Raw genomic sequence first — 18,061 nt, forward strand, 5'->3', positions numbered from 1 at the left:
GGTCATTCACCTCTTCGGGCCAGAAAAGCTTTCTGACCCTATGTGCGGGGTTGGGGATCGAACCCAGGTGGGCTGCGTGATAGGCATCGACTTACCCATCACGCTATACCCGTCCCCCTGAAAGAAGATTATTTTTCGGATTTACAGACTTTTTCTACCCAGTCTCCAGATATTCGAAATTTTTACTTGTCATCTCTGGCTGTGAACCATTTCGCGGTTAATTTTAAATTTTGGTTGAAATCTGACACACTAGCGGTTATTATGATGTTGTCAAAAATAACCCTGTTCGAAAGCATGGTTATTTTTGACAGATCAATGGTTATTTTCCGACACTAAAAAAAATCTTGCAAAGAAAATTCTTTAGTAAAAATTATTTTCAGTACAAAATAAACTCAAATAACTTTCCATCCGTCCAACTTTGAAATGGGCCGCAGTTTTAATTAAATTCAACTACTCAACACAAAATAAACGCTCAAGTGTCAGATTTTAACCAAAAGTTAAAATTTGCCGCGGAATGGTTCACAGCTTTAGTATTCCAGCATAAACTATTGAAAAGCCTAATTTAGTCAGCATCATCAATTTCTCTAGCTAGAGTGTAATGAAATTATAATCGGGTTGATCAGGCACTCAACTCAGGCGAAAACTCTAGCAATGAACCGATCGAACAAAGAAAAATCATGCAGTCGAGTAAGAATTCATTGGGCGGCCCTTGAACGATCATTAAAAAGTGATGTCATTTTTAGTGAACGTGTAAGGCTAAGTAATGATGAATTCTCCATACAAATTTGAAATGTCATTACTTTAGTTGTCATTAAAAATGACAATGTTAATTCTCGTGTGAGGGCCGCTTAACTCATTCCGTCTTTTCGATAATGTGAGGCAGATTCAAGCAAACCCGCTTGTGATAAATTCTGGGGGCCGGCAGAAGCCTGGCAAGATTTCGGTAGCTGTCAAAATTTTGCAAGCGGAATTGCGTCTTCCTCTTTTATTCGTTTCGACTTCATTTGATGTTCGTCAATCCTGTATGTACATCCAAATATTTTGAGACAAGCTAAATGGAATGAAAATATGATTATATATCGAGAATAAAACCCAGGGTACTAAAAGTATAGAACTGATTCAAAACGGTTCTAGCAGTCTTGTAAGGCAAGAATCTGGCAGAAGCAGAACCGTTATTAATCACTAGGAGAAATGCTCAACCGGAAACGGTTGTTACATTGTTGCAGACTTTTGTCGGAATTCTGGCAGAATGCCGGCGAAAATCTCTGGCAGATATAGCTCGTCATCTGGGGGGAAATCTGCCAGCAGCGTACAAGTGAGAAATTCTGGCAATCGGCAGAAGCCTGGCTGCATTCCGGCTGCTGTCAAAATTGACCAGATGATATTGCGTCACGATGCGTCTTGGTTATTCGCTCTTCCTTATTTTTTTTGTTTGATTTCATTCGATCTTCGTCAATCCTGCAAGTCACGTGGCGAGAGAATGGCGTCATTTCGCCTGCAAATTTTTGAAAGTTGAAATCTTGCCAGGCTTCTGCCAGCTGCCAAAATTTCTCACAAGTGGGTAATAACATAGCTTTCTCACTACCAAACATGATACGTAATTTTTCATCTCTCAACATACCCATATTTCAATCGCATTTATCTCATCTCGACACGTTTTTATTTTTGTATGTACATGAGCAATAAGCAAGACACGTCCTTTGAGAGAATGACGCAATTTCGCCAGGGCAATTTCGACAGCAGCCAGAATGCGTCAGGCTTATGCCGGTTCCCAGAATTCTTTACAAGCGGGAATCATTTCGTTCAACGATTTATTAATTTTTAGTTGGTTTGACGTAAACTCGCCATAACTAAGTTCAGTTTTTGCAATGAATTAGTGAAAATATATATTGGAGAAGCCAAATGAATGAGAAACTCACAGAAAAGACGATATTTTGGAGAAGATACGCTCTGAAACAGGACTCGAACGACTCGAAATGATAACGCGTATGCACGGAATCCATAAGAACGCAGGTTCGAGTCCTGTCTCTGAGCGTATCTTTTTCCAAAAAAACATCTTTTCTGTGAGTTACTCATCAATTTGGCTTCCCCAATATATGTTTCCACTCAGTCATAGCAAAAACTGATTTCGTTCATCACTAAGAGACAATTTACAACCTCACAAAAACAGCTCTTGTCGCAAAACGATAGTTTTCTCCGTTGTTGTTGAGTAGGAACTTAAAAGAGAAACATCAATTCTTTTAGTTCGATTATCTGAATAAAAGATATTTTTCACGAAGATTTATCAAGCGAAAGCGGGAAAAACTACTTTTCTTTTTTTCAATGATTATTGTTTCTCTTATGTCGTTTTCGTTTGATGCCAAACCTAACCCAGTTTCCACCCTAACTGCTGTCAAACCGTTTGTTTGAAGCTAGTTTCCGACGTTGTTGAACTTAAAATCGAGTCAGTTTCAAACTTGGTTTTTATATCACGTTTGCTTAAACCCCCGTTGCTAAGTGCGAACCCAGCAACAGTTTCGTGAAAAGTGTTTGTTTGATGAAACTACCCTGGGCCAGTTTCAGTTTTCTCAAGCGAAAACAACATTAGATTGTGAGTAGAACCTTATGGCATATACAGTAGTATTCTAGTTCTAGATGCATAATTTATACCAGTTTTAAAATTTAAATCTGGATTTTATAACAAGAAAAACTGGCAGCCTCAGCAGTGTTTAAACTCGTTTTAAATATAGAAAAAATGGAACGGCATCGTATGCCAGTTTTAAATTTTACAGAAGAGATGTTCGAATAAACAAAACTAAAACGGCTTGCTGGGGATACTTTGTTCCAGTTTCAGTTCTATTATAGATCTTCCATATAAAACTTCTAGCTGCTGAATTTGCTCTTAAGCTAATGAAACACGTCTGACTACAATTGATTAGCGTGTAAAGCGAACACCGAAGGAGATATTCACAAAAAAAAACTATTTTTTATCACTGAACCTGGAATGGACTCCGAAAAGTTTCACCGTACTTTTTCATCGATTTTAAGAGAGAATAGATAAAACGACTTACCTGTAGAAAACCTGTCCGATGGCGATGGAAACGTTGTAGGACAATCGTGCGAGGAAACCGAGTTTCTGTTGGTCCACGTTGCCGGAAGTTTGCATGTCACTTTCCATTTCCACAGCGGACGGTGGCTTCCGAAAGTCTTCGTATGCGTCAAAACCATTATGATGCCCTTTCCCGTTTATTACACTGCTGGAAAACACCACACTAGGCCTTTTTCCGCGATGGCTTTCCGTCAGAGGCACGGTTGGCTCAGTAGGAGGCATTCTGGCTGCGGGATTCAATATTTTTTTTTCGTAACAAGAACTCAATAACGATTCTGCCGTATCACTGTCTACGAGATCGCCCTATCTGCACTGAAACTTCGCGGCGATGGACAAGCACTTCTGGAAGCCACACTCATGAAGACTGACGGCGAACGCGTGCCAGAGTAGCCGAGCTAAAGTCTATATCGCAGTTTCGATTCGCTGACCGCCACTCGAGGCCAGATGGGCATAATCACCGGTATTGTTGGACGTTGAACTGTTTCACTTTCGGCAGGCGTTAGAATGTGACGTTGGGTAGCGCATGTTTTGATGAGTCAGTCCTGAGTGCTATTATTTTGACGCGATTTGAACACCACTTCGGGTAATTTATTCAGTTCCGATTGTTTGTGTACTTGTGCTACTGTATATAGAGGGACAGAAAAAAAAGAAACCTTTTTAGAATGACAAATTGCTAGTTATTTGATAGTTTTAGTTGGCAATCGTTCATCGCGGACATTGATTGCAAAGATTGGAGAAAAGGGCATTTGAATTTGTTTCAAATATTAAAATAGTGTACAGTGAAAATAAAAATTTAAATAACTCAGAGCTTAACCTTCGTATTAACCGGTAAGAAACAGAAAAGTATGGTTATTATTTCGCATAATCTGCGTTCTTGCAGGCATTTGAAATTTAGATTTGTTCCAGAAGAAGCCTCGTTGCGTCACATCCACATATGGCTTACCAGAACAGTATTTTTTTGCAAATTTAGACAGTTTTTTTTTCTGAACGGGTTAAGGCAGGGGTTCCCAAAGTGGTCGGTATAGACCCCCTGGGGTCGATATACTTTTTGCGGGGGTCGACGTAAACGAAACCTGACTATGGGGGTCGACGAGGTCTAGAAATCGACCCCCTATTGCTTGATATAAGTTGTTATTTGAAATATTTACGCTAAAAAAGTTGTGTATAAATATACACAACTTATTTAGCCATCCGCAAAAATTGGTATTTTACATCAATATTAAAAAGCAAGAAATTGTATTTTCAAAGGAATTTGTTGATGGGGGTCTGAGGCCTAAATTAATTTTAGTCAAGGGGTCCATGACCCAAAATAGTTTGGGAACCCCTGGGTTAAGGAATAGTTTATTTGTTCAAAGTTATTGTAGTGTATATCAGAATGGTTATAAAAGCTATAAGAATGAATGTGGAATGCTTAGTATGCTTACGATCGAGAAAACTTGACAGCTGGACTGTGTTCGATTGAGAGAATCGAAGTAAGCTAAACTTGGAAACAATGACAGAGATATTAGAAATATGGAAAATAAAAATCGAGAAGTGATTCAAGAACAGTTGCCGAAGAAAGACGTCTTGTGCGATTGAGACGAACTGAAAAGGATACGACAATGGCGCAGCAGCTCCCGTTATTTTGTAGATATTCGAAAATTATTTGATAAAATATTGCCTGGCTTTGGAACTTCTTGCTAACAGCTAGTGTAATGTTGTGGTCAGCTTATTATTCCGGTTTGTGCTAGAAAACACATAAAAAACATGATTGTGCGATAAAACACAAATTACAGAGGACACAATTCGTGTGGATTCATATCTGGCAGGTTTCGTGCGAGAGGACACGAATGGAAATGTTTTTTTTTATTCGTGCGAGAGGAAACGAATCGAACGGATTCACGCCTGAACTCGATCGAGAAAACGTGAAACTGATGACTTATGTTTGAGTTCATGTGAAAAACAACAATTTATTTGAAATTACTCCGATTCTAGTGGGAGCTCTCAAGTTACTATAAGTTCGAATCAAAGGAACGAGTTGGCTCAGGCAGGCTACGAGGTTCAAGAATAACATTATAATTACCTTTTTTTGAATAACACTTGAAAGTTCACGCGACGCGATTGAACGAACTTCTAAGTTTCTGGAATAGATTATTCAGTTAGTTCCATGCATACTGTTTAGCAGCAGTTCATTTTGAACTTCTTCTGTACTTCTAAATTGTCGAATATTTTAAGCACCGAGTTCTGGCATAACTTTACATATTCGTATTGTCAAGTTGTTCGATTTTCCACCTGTACCTTTAGGCAACAAAAAGTTTGCACCGAAATCAAGTGAACTTTTAATGGATTTGAAAGTGGATCATTTCAGATACTCTGAAGCTTTTGATCGACGACTTTTTAGTTGCTTGGGTTGTTGGTATCTATAAAACAATGTATGTTCCAAATATTAATTTTCATGTAAGATTTGATTACAAAAATATGTATCATATGTATATTTACTAATAGAGTAGAGGTGAGAAGATATGTAGTGTATATCAGAATGGTTATAAAAGCTATAAGAATGAATGTGGAATGCTTAGTATGCTTACGATCGAGAAAACTTGACAGCTGGACTGTGTTCGATTGAGAGAATCGAAGTAAGCTAAACTTGGAAACAATGACAGAGATATTAGAAATATGGAAAATAAAAATCGAGAAGTGATTCAAGAACAGTTGCCGAAGAAAGACGTCTTGTGCGATTGAGACGAACTGAAAAGGATACGACAGTTATCATAGTTATCTTCACTTTTCCTTCCATGTAGTGCAGGCAATATAATGAGTGAGCCTAAATAACAAAAGTTAACAATGCCATTGTTCGTTGTTGGATTTAAGTGGCGTCAAGTTCGACCTTCGAAACAAGATATTAATTTTGCTCAGTAAGTAAATACATCTTAATCTAGAGACATTCTGTACATAATTTTCATAACGGCTTAAGTGAAAATGACAGATTCTCTTTGTTTACTTTCTATCTCAATTATTACGGAATAGTTCTGTATTTTTCGATTTCTTCAGTACGGATTAAATAATGATAGTTTTAGTTTTTTTTTTTTGCATAAATATCTGTTTATTAATCTTATTTTTGTGTATTACATCAACATTTTACAGTACATTTGTTTTGACCCTTTGGCTTGTCATCTTTGTTGTTCATACGATTCGTTATTAATAATAGGTGTTTTAGTTACTCTTGTTTTACATACTAATGTTTAATCATAATATTTATTTTAATTATTAATAAAATATCTACCTACTTATAACTATCACTAACCTAATACGTACAAATTTTGATTTATTTGTATTTCAGAGATTGAGCACCTCTCTTCAAATTTTGTGCAGCATTGTTCCAATTTTTGTTCTAGTATATCCAGGGAGGCCATCTCATGTACTTCACTAGTCCTTGTCCAAGGGGGTAGATTTAGAATCATCTTTAAGATCTTACTTTGAATGCGCTGGAGCCTAAGTTTGTGTGTTCATGCACAGCCCCGCCAAACAGAGACTGCGTATTCAATTGCGGGGTAGATGATTTGTTTATAGACAGCCATCTGGTTCTTCAGGCACAGTTTAGATGTTCTACAAATCAGCGGATACAGAGACCTAATGAGTATGCTGCATTTTTGAACGATTTTGTCAACATGTGACTTGAATATCAGATGTCTGTCAAAGGTGAGTCCTAGATAGATAACTTCGTCGGACCATTGGATGACCTCAATACCGAATCGTATTCGGCATTCGTCTGATGGAACAAGTTTTGGAGATCTTGAACGTGGAAACAAGATGACCTGAGTTTTTGCTGCATTGATCACAATTTTGCAGCTTGTAAAATATTCCGTTAAAGCGTCCAGACCTGTCTGTAGTTTATTCTTCAGAGCATTAATGACACAACCTTTGTAAAGAATGGCAGTATCATCAGCAAATTGTGACAGAACACCACCACCCGGAAGAGGTGGGATGTCTGATGTAAAAATGTTGTATAGGATGGGACCTAGGATACTTCCTTGGGGTACACCAGCAGGAATAGTAAATCTTTCTGAAAGTGCATTATTCAGAGAAACCTGGAATGCTCTATCTGCAAGATAATTTTTGATAATTTTAATAAGATACATGGGAAAATTATACCGATGCAGTTTAAACACCAGGCCATCGTGCCACACATTATCGAATGCTTTTTAAATATCCAATATTGCCATGGCAGTCGTTTTGGGCACTGATTTGTTTTGCTGAATGACGTTGTTAACCCTTGTGAGTTGGTGGATGGTGGATCTTCCTTTCCGGAACCCAAACTGTTCCTCCAGAAATATATCCTGTTCATCTGCGAAAGCAACAATTCGCCTTTGTATGGACTTTTCAAACAGCTTGGATAGGGAAGAGAGTAAGCTGATGGGCCGATAGCTCTTGGAAAAGGAAGGATCTTTCCCCGGTTTCAAAACTGGGATAACTTTAGCTAACTTCCACTTTGAAGGGAAGTAACCAAGCTCACAGCACCTGTTAAAAATTTTAGCTAAGAAGACAATTGAGAGAATACTCAAATAATTCAGCTCAATGTTGAATGTGTTGTCGAAACCTGTGGCCTTCATATTTTTGGATTTTTTCGCAATAGCCATCAGCTCATTCGCAGTGACTCTATTTTCCTCAGGAACCAAGCTGTCTGATTGGTCAACCTCAGCTACTCTATCTGCAACGGCTCTTTCATGTGGACTGACAATGTTGAGTCCTAAATTGTGAGAACACAGAAACTGCTGGCCTAACGCATTTGCCTTCTCTACTGGTGTGATTAAAGGTATTCCTTCAGCTGCGTCCTGGGGTGACATCAGAGGAGGAATAGGCTTCGGTTTTTTCTTAAGCACCTTCGTTAAGGACCAGAAGGGCTTTGAATGTGGGAGAATTTCTCGAAGCTTTTGCTGGAAGTTCCTGTTGCGAAGCTCAGATATCTTTTCCTGGATTATCCTAGTTAAGTTGTTATAAGAAGTCTTCCTATCTAGGATGCCAGTTCGTTGATACTGCCTCCGGTAGATATTTCGAAGTCGGATGAGTTTCTTGGTGACACTGTCAATTTGAAGAGAGGAACTCGGCATATGTTGTACTGGAACCGTCCTATCACGAGCGACTGTGATTGAATGCTGGAAGGAAGATAGGGCCGCATCGATTTCCATCGGGGAATCAAGTGACAAATCGATATTGATAAGTTGATCGGCGATTTGTTGAAATTGGACTCAGTCGGTGCGATAATAGTTCCTCCGAGGTCGAATAGGCACTGTTTCTGGTGAAGATCCCAACGTCAATATTACTGGAAAGTGGTCAGAAGAGAGCTCGTTGAAGACAACCGGAGAGCTGTCTATGGCGATGTTGCTGATGAATATATCCAAAATGGAATGAACTCCCGATCTAGAAAGTCACGTTGGTTGATCCGGAGCGAGGATGTAGTATTGTCCAGTTTCGTAATCTTCGGCAAGTACGAATCCGTTTCGATTCTGTCTTTTGTTTCCATAGCTCATGCCGTGCGTTCAGGTCCACAGCAATGATGAATTTGTTCTGTCGTCGAGTGAGCATAGCTAGATCTCGCTTCAATGATGCACACATACCATCTCGAAGATTGGTTTGTTTGGGGCAGTACGCTGCAATGATGATGATGGGTCCCATGGTCGTTGTAATCTTAATTCCGATGGCTTCTATAAGTTGCAATTTTAAGGCTGACAGAAGCCTGTGCTGAATGGATCGTTTATTGGCAATGGCAACTCCCCCTCCTCTGGTAGTTGTCCTGTCGAGCCTGTGAATCCTGTAATTAGAATAAAAATAGAAATTTCAGGTTTGAGATGAGTTTCAGTTAAAATAGCAATATCGGCATTCTTCTCTTGAAGAAAGTCGGATAACTCAGCAGTTTTGCTCCTGAGTGAGCAAGCATTCCAATTTACTATAACCAACTCATTATATTGCATATTCGATGATGAATTTGCCTAAGGTGTTGATTTGATCTAACCGCGTTTTGCAGTTTTGTAGTTTTGTTGTCATTGTTTCAAAAATGACGATCAGTTGTTCAGCAAAGAATAAATCACCAGAGTCATCCTTCGCTTGTGGTTGATTATTGCCCCATCCAGGAGGGATTTTTGAGGAAGATTCTTTTTGTGATCCAGCGGCTGAATCTTTTGGATTGCTGCGAGGAAGTGGCGGCAAATTCGGAATATCCCTCTTCGGTGGGAGCCGTGGGAAATTAATTTCATCTTTCTGTGGAACATTCTTGCTCGTTGATTGTTTTCGGGACGCCTGTTGTCGAATTTTTGTGAACTCAGCACGTTTGGGACACGATTTGCTAGTAGATGGATGGTCGCCATCACAGTTCACACATTTTACAGCGATGTCATCTAGTAGGCAATCGTTAGTATTGTGTGAATCGGGACATTTCCCGCACCGACTTTTCATGTGGCAATTCCTCGCTCCATGGCCGTAGTTCAAACAGTTCGTGCACTGTGTGACATCCCGATGTACCGGTTTATAAAAATCGGTAATCATTATCAGTAGGCAACTAAACAAACCGATTTCGGCTATCCTGGTTCCCGGTATCCGGTTCCGGAAGTACCGGAAATAGTGGTCATATATACCAAAATGGATCTCACTTACTTTTCTCAGCGATGGTTTGACCGATTTCCACAAACTTAGATTCAAATGAAAGGTCTCCTGGTCCCATACGGAAGTCCTGAATTTCATCCGGATCCGACTTCCGGTTCCGGAGTTATAGGGTAAAGTGTGCTCAATATTGTACACCGTCACTTAAACCGGCGAAACAAAACACGTAAAAAAATTTCTAAACTGGTCTCAAAACTACACAAATCGATAGTCATTATCAGTAGGCAACTAAACAAACCGATTCCGGCTATCCTGGTTCCCGGTATCCGGTTCCGGAAGTACCGGAAATAGTGGTCATATATACCAAAATGGATCTCACTCACTTTTCTCAGCGATGGTTTGACCGATTTTCACAAAATTAGATTCAAATGAAAGGTCTCCCGGTCCCATACGGAATTACTGAACTTCATCCGGATCCGACTTCCGGTTCCGGAGTTATAGGGTAAAGTGTGTTCAGTATTGTACACCGTCACTTAAACTGGCGGAACGAAAACCGTAAAAAATGTTATAAACTGGACTCTAAACCGTTATTCCCAATCTTAGGGTCAATTGAATCGTCTTATGGTCCTACCAAAAATTACTGCATATTTTCGGATGTGACAAACATTTAAATCGTAATTTAGAGTGTGTTCCCGAGACGGCAACAAGACGGAATTTCCGAAAATTTAAACTACTTTATTGACTACGCCGAACTTTGTTTGACAATGTTGGTTTATTGTAGAATGATGTTAAATTTTTCCTGTTGGTATATAATGAACAATAACTCATCAATTATTTGTAATTAGTGTATAATTCAATTATGTTTTCTTCACTCACGTTTACTGTCTACTTGTGATTTTCGTTCTGTCCGGTAAGCGGTATCGTACGGTAGTTAAATTACTAATAACTGCAATAACTAGTTGCTAATACCACCAACTGTGATGCTCCGACCTGTGATAAGTTAGGTTTGTAAACTAGTTAGTAATAGTATTTTTAATCTAGGTTTCTAATTAATTTTTACCTCTTAATAATACAATTTTAAACTAGGCACTAAGCAATTAATTTTTACCTCTTACTAATATAATTTTAAACTAGGCACTACGCAAATTCACAATTTAGAAATTTTCAGAAGTAATTTAGAAATAAGCTATTCACTGATTCTTTCTCTTCCTTTTTTTTTTTTTTTTTTCTTTTTGACGTTTCTCTACCAACCCGCTTTGTGATAGTGGTCGTGCGTCCCGTATGCGGTTCGTTGGTAGCGGAGGTGCGTTCGCAGATTGCGTAACATTCCCCCCCAGTACACAGGCTCGATGTCCCTGAGTACTTTCCGATGCGCCGACGTCCAGAACCGCAAGCTTGACCGCTGGACGTTCGTAGATGTTGAATCGCGTTTGTACTGTTGCACTACGTACTTGCCCGTTCCTTTTATTTACGTCTATCACCCGTCCCAATGGCCACGAGTTTCTAGGTAAGTCCGGGTCCACGACTAGGACGACATCGCCGACCTGGATGGGTTTCACTGGATAGTGCCATTTCGTTCGTCGGCTGATTGTCGGCAGATATTCGCGTAACCACCGTTTCCAGAAGATATTCGCGTAGATCTGGGAAGCTTTCCAACTATTTTTAAGCGTGGCGAGGCTATCATCATAAGGCACCAAGGGTTTTGTGCCACCGGAAGAGCCCAATAAAAAGTGGTTGGGCGTCAGTGCTTCACTTTCGGAATCTTCGACAGGAACGTAGGTGAGGGGGCGAGAGTTTACGATGTTTTCAGCTTCTAGCAGGAAATTACGGAGAACTTCATCGGTAGGGGTTCTTGGAAGCTGCATGTTGTTCAACACCTTCTTAACGGATTGCACCATTCTCTCCCAACATCCTCCCATGTGAGGACTACTTGGAGGAAGAAAAGTCCACTTGGTATCCGGTGTTACGAATTCTTTCATGAGCTGATTCTGGTTCAGATTCTGAACCGCTTCGGTGAGTTCCCGATTGGCTCCGACAAAATTCGTCCCCCTATCGCTGTATAATTCTAAGGGAGTACCTCTTCTGGCCATGAAGTTCCGTAGGGCCATAACACAGGAACTGGTGTTTAGTGAGTGCGCGAGTTCTATGTGGATAGCGCGTATCACCAGACAGGTGATTAGCACACCCCATCTCTTCTCAGTCCGTCTACCCACAACAACTTGCATCGGTCCAAAGTAGTCGATGCCTGCGTAGGAAAATGGTCGCGTATAAGCGGCTAGGCGAGCAGGCGGAAGATCGGCCATAACAGGCGGCTGAGGTCGGGCTCTGGAGTTCTTGCAGTACTGGCATGAACGGCGAACTTTGTTGCAGATGGTCCTCAGCTTTGCAATGCGATACTTTTGACGCAGTTCGTTAACTGTAGTTTCGTGGTTGAGATGATGGTAGCGCTCGTGAACGTACTGTATGATAAGGGAGGTAACCGGATGATCCTTTGGCAACAGGATAGTATGCCCAGCGTTATCATTGATAAACTGACATCCGGCAGTACGTCCCCGCATTCGAAGCACCCCATGTGTGTCAAGGAACGGAGAAAGTTTGTAGAGCGAGCTGCTTTTGGGCAGCTGGATTATGTTCTGCCTTGTTATATCGTCAGTACACTTTAACAGTGATACTTCCTCACTGAATGCATCGAGTTGAACCTGACGATAAATGCAACATTCCGCTTCTAACAGCTCCGGTTGCTCGAGGGCTCCCGTAGATTGTGTATGCTGCTTTACCCTAGCTCGAACGTTGCGCACAAATCGTAGCACATAGGCAGTGACCCGTAGGAGTTTCCGCCAGTTGGAATATCTGACAAAGCTGATGACAGGTTCGCAAGTTGCGTGGACGTTGACCGAAGCGATTATTTCGTTCGTAGCGACGCCGTGATTTGCCGGTTGAACTGGCCAGTCCCTCTGCTGCTGCCACAAAAATGCTGGACCCTTAAACCATCGACTTGATGGAGAGAGATCAGGGATCTTCTGCCACTTTGTGCCCTCATCAGCCACATTCTCCTTTGTTGGAACCCATAGCCACTCTGACTGTTCCGTGCTTTCCAGGATTTCACCTACTCTAGCACCGACGAATTTGCTGTACTTCCTGTGATCCGAACGTAGCCAGCAGAGCACGTCCCTCGAATCGGTCCACAGGAACCGTTTCCGTACGGGAACCTTATGAGTTTCGCAAACTGAATTTGCCAGGCGGGTTCCGATCACGGCAGCTTGAAGCTCCAGCCGAGGAATCGAGACGTACTTTAGGGGAGCGACACGAGTTTTCGCCGTAACGAAGGCGCATTCAATAGATTTTTTTTCTTCGAACCGGAAATAGGCGACTGCTGCGTAGCCCTTTTCGCTGGCGTCGACAAACACGTGCAGCTGAGTATCGTTGGTTTTGCTTGAGCAGCTGGTTATCATTCGATAGCATCGCGGGATGGAGACTTGTTCCACGGTATGCAACACGCCAAGCCACGTTTTCCATTGTACGAATTGCTGATCGGTTATCGGTTCGTCCCATCCTATGCATGATCGCCAAATCTCTTGCAGAAGAACTTTGAGAAACATCATCACGTTTGCCAGGAGTCCAAGTGGATCATACACCGACATTAGGACTCGAAGTACTTCCCTTTTCGTAGGAACTTGCTCCCCGAATAGCAGTCTCTGCTCGCATCGCTTAGGTATCTTGAATGTGAAGGTATCGTTGGTTGTATCCCACCACATTCCCAGGACTTTCTCGGTTGCTAGCTCTCCGGTTTTGTTTAGATCCTTTTGTTCAATCCTCTGCTCACCCATGGCATCTAGCACCTTCTTCGAATTGGACAACCATCCTCGGATCTCGAAGCCACCCTTCGCGTGTATGTTTCGTACATCCTGCGCAAGTTTCACCGCTTCATCTTCAGTTTCGACGCTGTACAGCATATCATCGACATACGTCCCTTCGCCTATCGCCTCGACTGCTTCCGGATATTCATCTTTGAATCGTTCTGCGTTAAGGTTCTTGACATACTGTGCGCTGCTTGGCGAGCAGCTTGCACCAAATGTCATTACCTCCATCACGTAGGTCGATGGAACACTCCCGGATACACCATCATTCCACAGGAAGCGCTGGCAATGCTGATCGTTGGGGTTGATCCGTACTTGGTGGAACATCTCCCGTATGTCTCCCGAGACTGCAGTACGATGTTCGCGAAACCGCTGCAGAACTTGTTGAAGAGGTGTAACTTGGTCGGGACCTTTGAGCAGAAACGAATTGAGGGAGAGGTTCCCTACTTTCGCGGCAGCGTCCCAAACTATTCGCAGCTTACCAGGTTTGTTAGGGTTTACTACCGGAAAGATCGGAAGGTACCACGAGCGCCCCTTGTGTACTGCTTCCTCCTCTGTCGTTAGCATTCGGATATATCCCTTTGTCCGATAATCGAGAATTTTCTCCTGCAGGGCTTTCGCGAGCTGTGGTTCTCGAGCCATTCGTTTGCTCAAACATTCGTGCCGTCTTAAGGCCATGGCTTTGCTTTCTGGAAGCCGGACTTCGTCGTATCGCCATAGTAGACCGGTTTCATACCTTCCGTTCTTGAACAATGTCTTGGTCTGCAACAGCTGAATCGCACGTTCATCGTCCTTCGACATCAGTGGCTTCCCGGTGAGTTGAATACCGAGACCGTCAATTGAAAAGTAGTTCTTGACGGCTGAGTGTAACCCATCGCATTGGCAGATATGGTAACTGTATGAAACGTCCGTCGGTTTTGGTCGTCCAGACATCGAGCACGGACCGTAGACTACCCATCCTAGTCGGGTCAACACCGCCGTTGGCTGATTTTCGCTACCTTCTCTAGAGTCGAGTGGATACTCTAGTCTGGAGTTGTCAACTCCTAGCAGAATTCGAGGTTTCACATCGGCGTACGACTCAATTGGAATATCTGAGAGATATCCGAAATGCTCGGCTAACTCTGTTGCTGACATTGACTGTGATGGAAGATCCAGACTTCGCACGGTATGTACATCTTGAAGATTGAAGCGTAATCCTGGAGTTCGTTCACCGGTAACCTCCACCGAAAATACTACCGAATCATCTTCATATCTTCCTTGTCCGCCAGTCCACGAAATACACAGCGGAGCTCTTTCACCGTCAAGGTTTAGTTCCTCCCATAGGCTATGCTCCATAAGTGTAGAAGTCGATCCCGCATCGAGGAAGGCGTAGGTAGAAATCGAGCTCCCTTTTCCGTGAACTGTAACGCTAATATACTTCAAAAACGTGCGTTCCAGTGAACTGTGGTGCGCATTAATCGAAGCAGCTTGTGTAGAATGGCTAATTGACGGCTTATTATGTTTGCTGTCGTTATGCAACAGCCGGTGATGTAGAAAGGCACATCCCTGAACACCGCAGGGAACTTTCCTTTCGCAGGTTTTGAAGTGCTTGTTCAAACACTTGCGACAAACCTTCTTCACGTTCACTAACGCCCATCGTGCACTTGGAGACATCTTGAGAAAACTGCCGCACTTGTCGAGAGAACTGCACTCGTTTCCGCAAGCCAAACATCCTTTGCGATCTACTTGATCCGACGAATGCGTTGTATGCGTGTGAAGATATACTTCTTCCTTTCGCACCCTCCGCTCCGTTTTCTGCTCAGCTTTCTGTGGCTTGGTCCATACAGTGGGCCTTATCACCTGACTCAGGGTTTCTACCATCTCACCCAGCCATTCATTGAACTCTAACAGAGTAGCAGTTCTAATCTCCTTCCGATAGAAGGCCCATTTCATTTTCAATGCCGACGGCAGACTGTCAACAAGCTCCTGAAGAAGTGCGACATTATATAACCGTTCATCCATCTGGCACACCTGGATAGTTGCGCACAGGTTCTGAACTGCAACACCGAAGTCGACAATCGTCTCCATCTTATCTGCTTTCGGCGGTGGCATCATGCGAATCCGCCGAACCATGGTCTCTACTATCAATTCTGGATTCCCGAAGAGAGTTTTCAGCCTGTTCATGATCACTGGAACGTTATCGGGATGCAGCAGTAGGCTTTTGACAGTGCAGAGTGCCTTGTCTTGCAGACTTCTTTCCAGCCGATCGAGCAGCTCATCATTCCGAAAGGCGCACATTCTGGAAGTTCGCTCGTAGGCTGCAATGAATCTAGGCCAATCTTCCGGATCTCCTCCGAACTTTGGCAAGTCCTTTACCGTTTGTCTGGCCGCTAGGTGGCCGCTGTTAAGCGGTAACTGATCGTTGCTTAGTTGCCGTTGTGCCTGTGGACGATAGATGGCCGGATTTGGCCGCGAAGCCGACGTAGCCACTCGGGGTTGTGCGATGTTTCTGCTATCTGGAACGTAGCTCTCGCCCTCTTGTTGCGATGCGATATACGGAAACGGGAAGTGACCAGCTCCAAACCGTATATTAGATGGCCTGATTGGACCCCAATCGCCATGAAGATTGATCGGCTTTGTAGGTGCCACCGATTTCCGTAGAAGTTCGCTGTAAACCGGCAGTGGAGTATCCTGGTTCGATTTTCCAAGATTCTTTCCGATATTGTCGGTCGTCTCTATCCATTCGCTGATTTTACTGAAACTCGCGGCTGATTCCGACTCGGAGTCACTAGTCTCCAACATCTCGCGTTCCAATTCCAGCCGCTCTTCTAGCTGCTTTTTCTCCAACGCTTGTCTCGCCGCCAGGGCCTTCAGTTGCAATTCTCGTCGCTTCGTAGAATGCTTTGACGACTTTGAGCATGCTTTCTCACTTTCGTTGTTGACGGTAGAGTTCGCCAACGGTTTCGCACGACCTTGTCTCGTCGACTCGACATTATCCATACACTGGACTTGCTGCTGTTGCTTCGGAATAGCACCAAGCGATATTTGAGGTACTCCCGTTGCCATTTCTGACGGCAAATTCTGCTGTTGCAACTGCAACTTCCCTATCTGCGACTGATCGAACTGCTCATGCATCCGCTGCTGCAGCTCCGGCTGCTTCTGCCGCTGTGCATGCTCCTGCTGTTCCTCTATCTGCCTTGGGGGATTCTGTTGCCCTTGTTGCCACTGCTTCATTCGCTGTTCAAAATGTTCGAACTGCTCTCTCAATATACGCTGCTGCTTCTCCAGAGATTTCCTCATGCATCTATTACAGCTCCAGTCACGATCCCCGATATGGTCGTCTACGTCTACACAATCATAGTGAAACCACACGTCACATTCGTCACACTGCACCATTCGACTAGTATCGACACGGCGACACGCTCCACAACTCGCCCCCTCCCCACCAGGAGAATTATCATCATTCTGGGGACGTTTCCCAGCACTCGCTACGCTACCACTTGACATTCCGAAATTAAACGAAAAATTTAATTTGTTCCCGAGACGGCAACAAGACGGAATTTCCGAAAATTTAAACTACTTTATTGACTACGCCGAACTTTGTTTGACAATGTTGGTTTATTGTAGAATGATGTTAAATTTTTCCTGTTGGTATATAATGAACAATAACTCATCAATTATTTGTAATTAGTGTATAATTCAATTATGTTTTCTTCACTCACGTTTACTGTCTACTTGTGATTTTCGTTCTGTCCGGTAAGCGGTATCGTACGGTAGTTAAATTACTAATAACTGCAATAACTAGTTGCTAATACCACCAACTGTGATGCTCCGACCTGTGATAAGTTAGGTTTGTAAACTAGTTAGTAATAGTATTTTTAATCTAGGTTTCTAATTAATTTTTACCTCTTAATAATACAATTTTAAACTAGGCACTAAGCAATTAATTTTTACCTCTTACTAATATAATTTTAAACTAGGCACTACGCAAATTCACAATTTAGAAATTTTCAGAAGTAATTTAGAAATAAGCTATTCACTGATTCTTTCTCTTCCTTTTTTTTTTTTTTTTTTCTTTTTGACGTTTCTCTACCAACCCGCTTTGTGATAGTGGTCGTGCGTCCCGTATGCGGTTCGTTGGTAGCGGAGGTGCGTTCGCAGATTGCGTAACAGAGTGCGTATTAGTAGAGTTTGTATGTCATGTTAGTTGGTGGCCGTACGAACCGACTTTGATTATACCGGTTCTCGGGTTCCGGTGCCGGAAGTGCGGATGACTTACGCAATCAAAGCACTGTTTTATTCTGTATGTTATGTACAAACAATCTCTTGGTTTCTTTCAAAAATCGAAGAAAAATTTTTTGAATAGGATACCACAATATTATACATGATAAAGGCATCATTACACCACTAGGTGGATTAAACAGGTTTTTAATCATGAAATCATGAACCATGCCTTCTCATGAAATGTCATGAGTAAAATGATTGATATAATGAAAATATTCATGCAAGATGTGTTATTGTTCATGTTATCAATCATTTTGTTCATGAAATCATGACTTATTAT

At 42.3% G+C, this 18,061-nt stretch overlaps 2 protein-coding genes across 11 annotated transcripts in view; both read right to left on the reverse strand.

The window, feature by feature from the left end:
- The window catches only part of LOC131432847 (NPC intracellular cholesterol transporter 1-like), a 75,214-nt gene that overhangs the window by 23,241 nt on the left and 33,912 nt on the right, over positions 1-18,061 (reverse strand). For 4 of the 6 annotated variants that reach the window (XM_058599395.1, XM_058599397.1, XM_058599392.1 and 1 more), the window contains one exon: positions 3,051-3,710. In XM_058599395.1, coding sequence (XP_058455378.1) covers positions 3,051-3,310 — 260 coding nt within the window. In that variant the 5' untranslated portion in view covers positions 3,311-3,710. The remainder of the gene's footprint in view (positions 1-3,050; positions 3,711-18,061) is intronic. The other 2 variants (XM_058599398.1, XM_058599394.1) reach the window with 1 other exon arrangement.
- LOC131432845 (uncharacterized) lies at positions 10,105-17,868 on the reverse strand. 5 transcript variants are annotated; one of them, XR_009229979.1, is made up of 3 exons: positions 10,722-17,868; positions 10,538-10,651; positions 10,105-10,460 (listed from the first exon to the last, which is right to left on the reverse strand). XR_009229979.1 is itself a non-coding variant. In XM_058599390.1 (3 exons), exon 3 carries the CDS (start codon positions 17,002-17,004, stop codon positions 10,852-10,854), a length of 6,153 nt encoding a protein of 2,050 aa, XP_058455373.1. In that variant the 5' UTR covers positions 17,005-17,142; positions 17,220-17,333; positions 17,404-17,868; the 3' UTR covers positions 10,537-10,851. The 5 variants fall into 5 exon arrangements, 3 of the variants coding, with proteins under 3 accessions (XP_058455373.1, XP_058455374.1, XP_058455372.1); XM_058599390.1 differs by lacking the exon at positions 10,105-10,460 and having other exon boundaries at positions 10,537-17,142; positions 17,220-17,333; positions 17,404-17,868; XM_058599391.1 differs by lacking the exon at positions 10,105-10,460 and having other exon boundaries at positions 10,537-17,142; positions 17,220-17,333; positions 17,452-17,478.

This window comes from Malaya genurostris, chromosome 2 (genome assembly GCF_030247185.1).
Source record: "Malaya genurostris strain Urasoe2022 chromosome 2, Malgen_1.1, whole genome shotgun sequence".
In the NCBI taxonomy this organism is placed as follows: domain Eukaryota; kingdom Metazoa; phylum Arthropoda; class Insecta; order Diptera; family Culicidae; genus Malaya; species Malaya genurostris.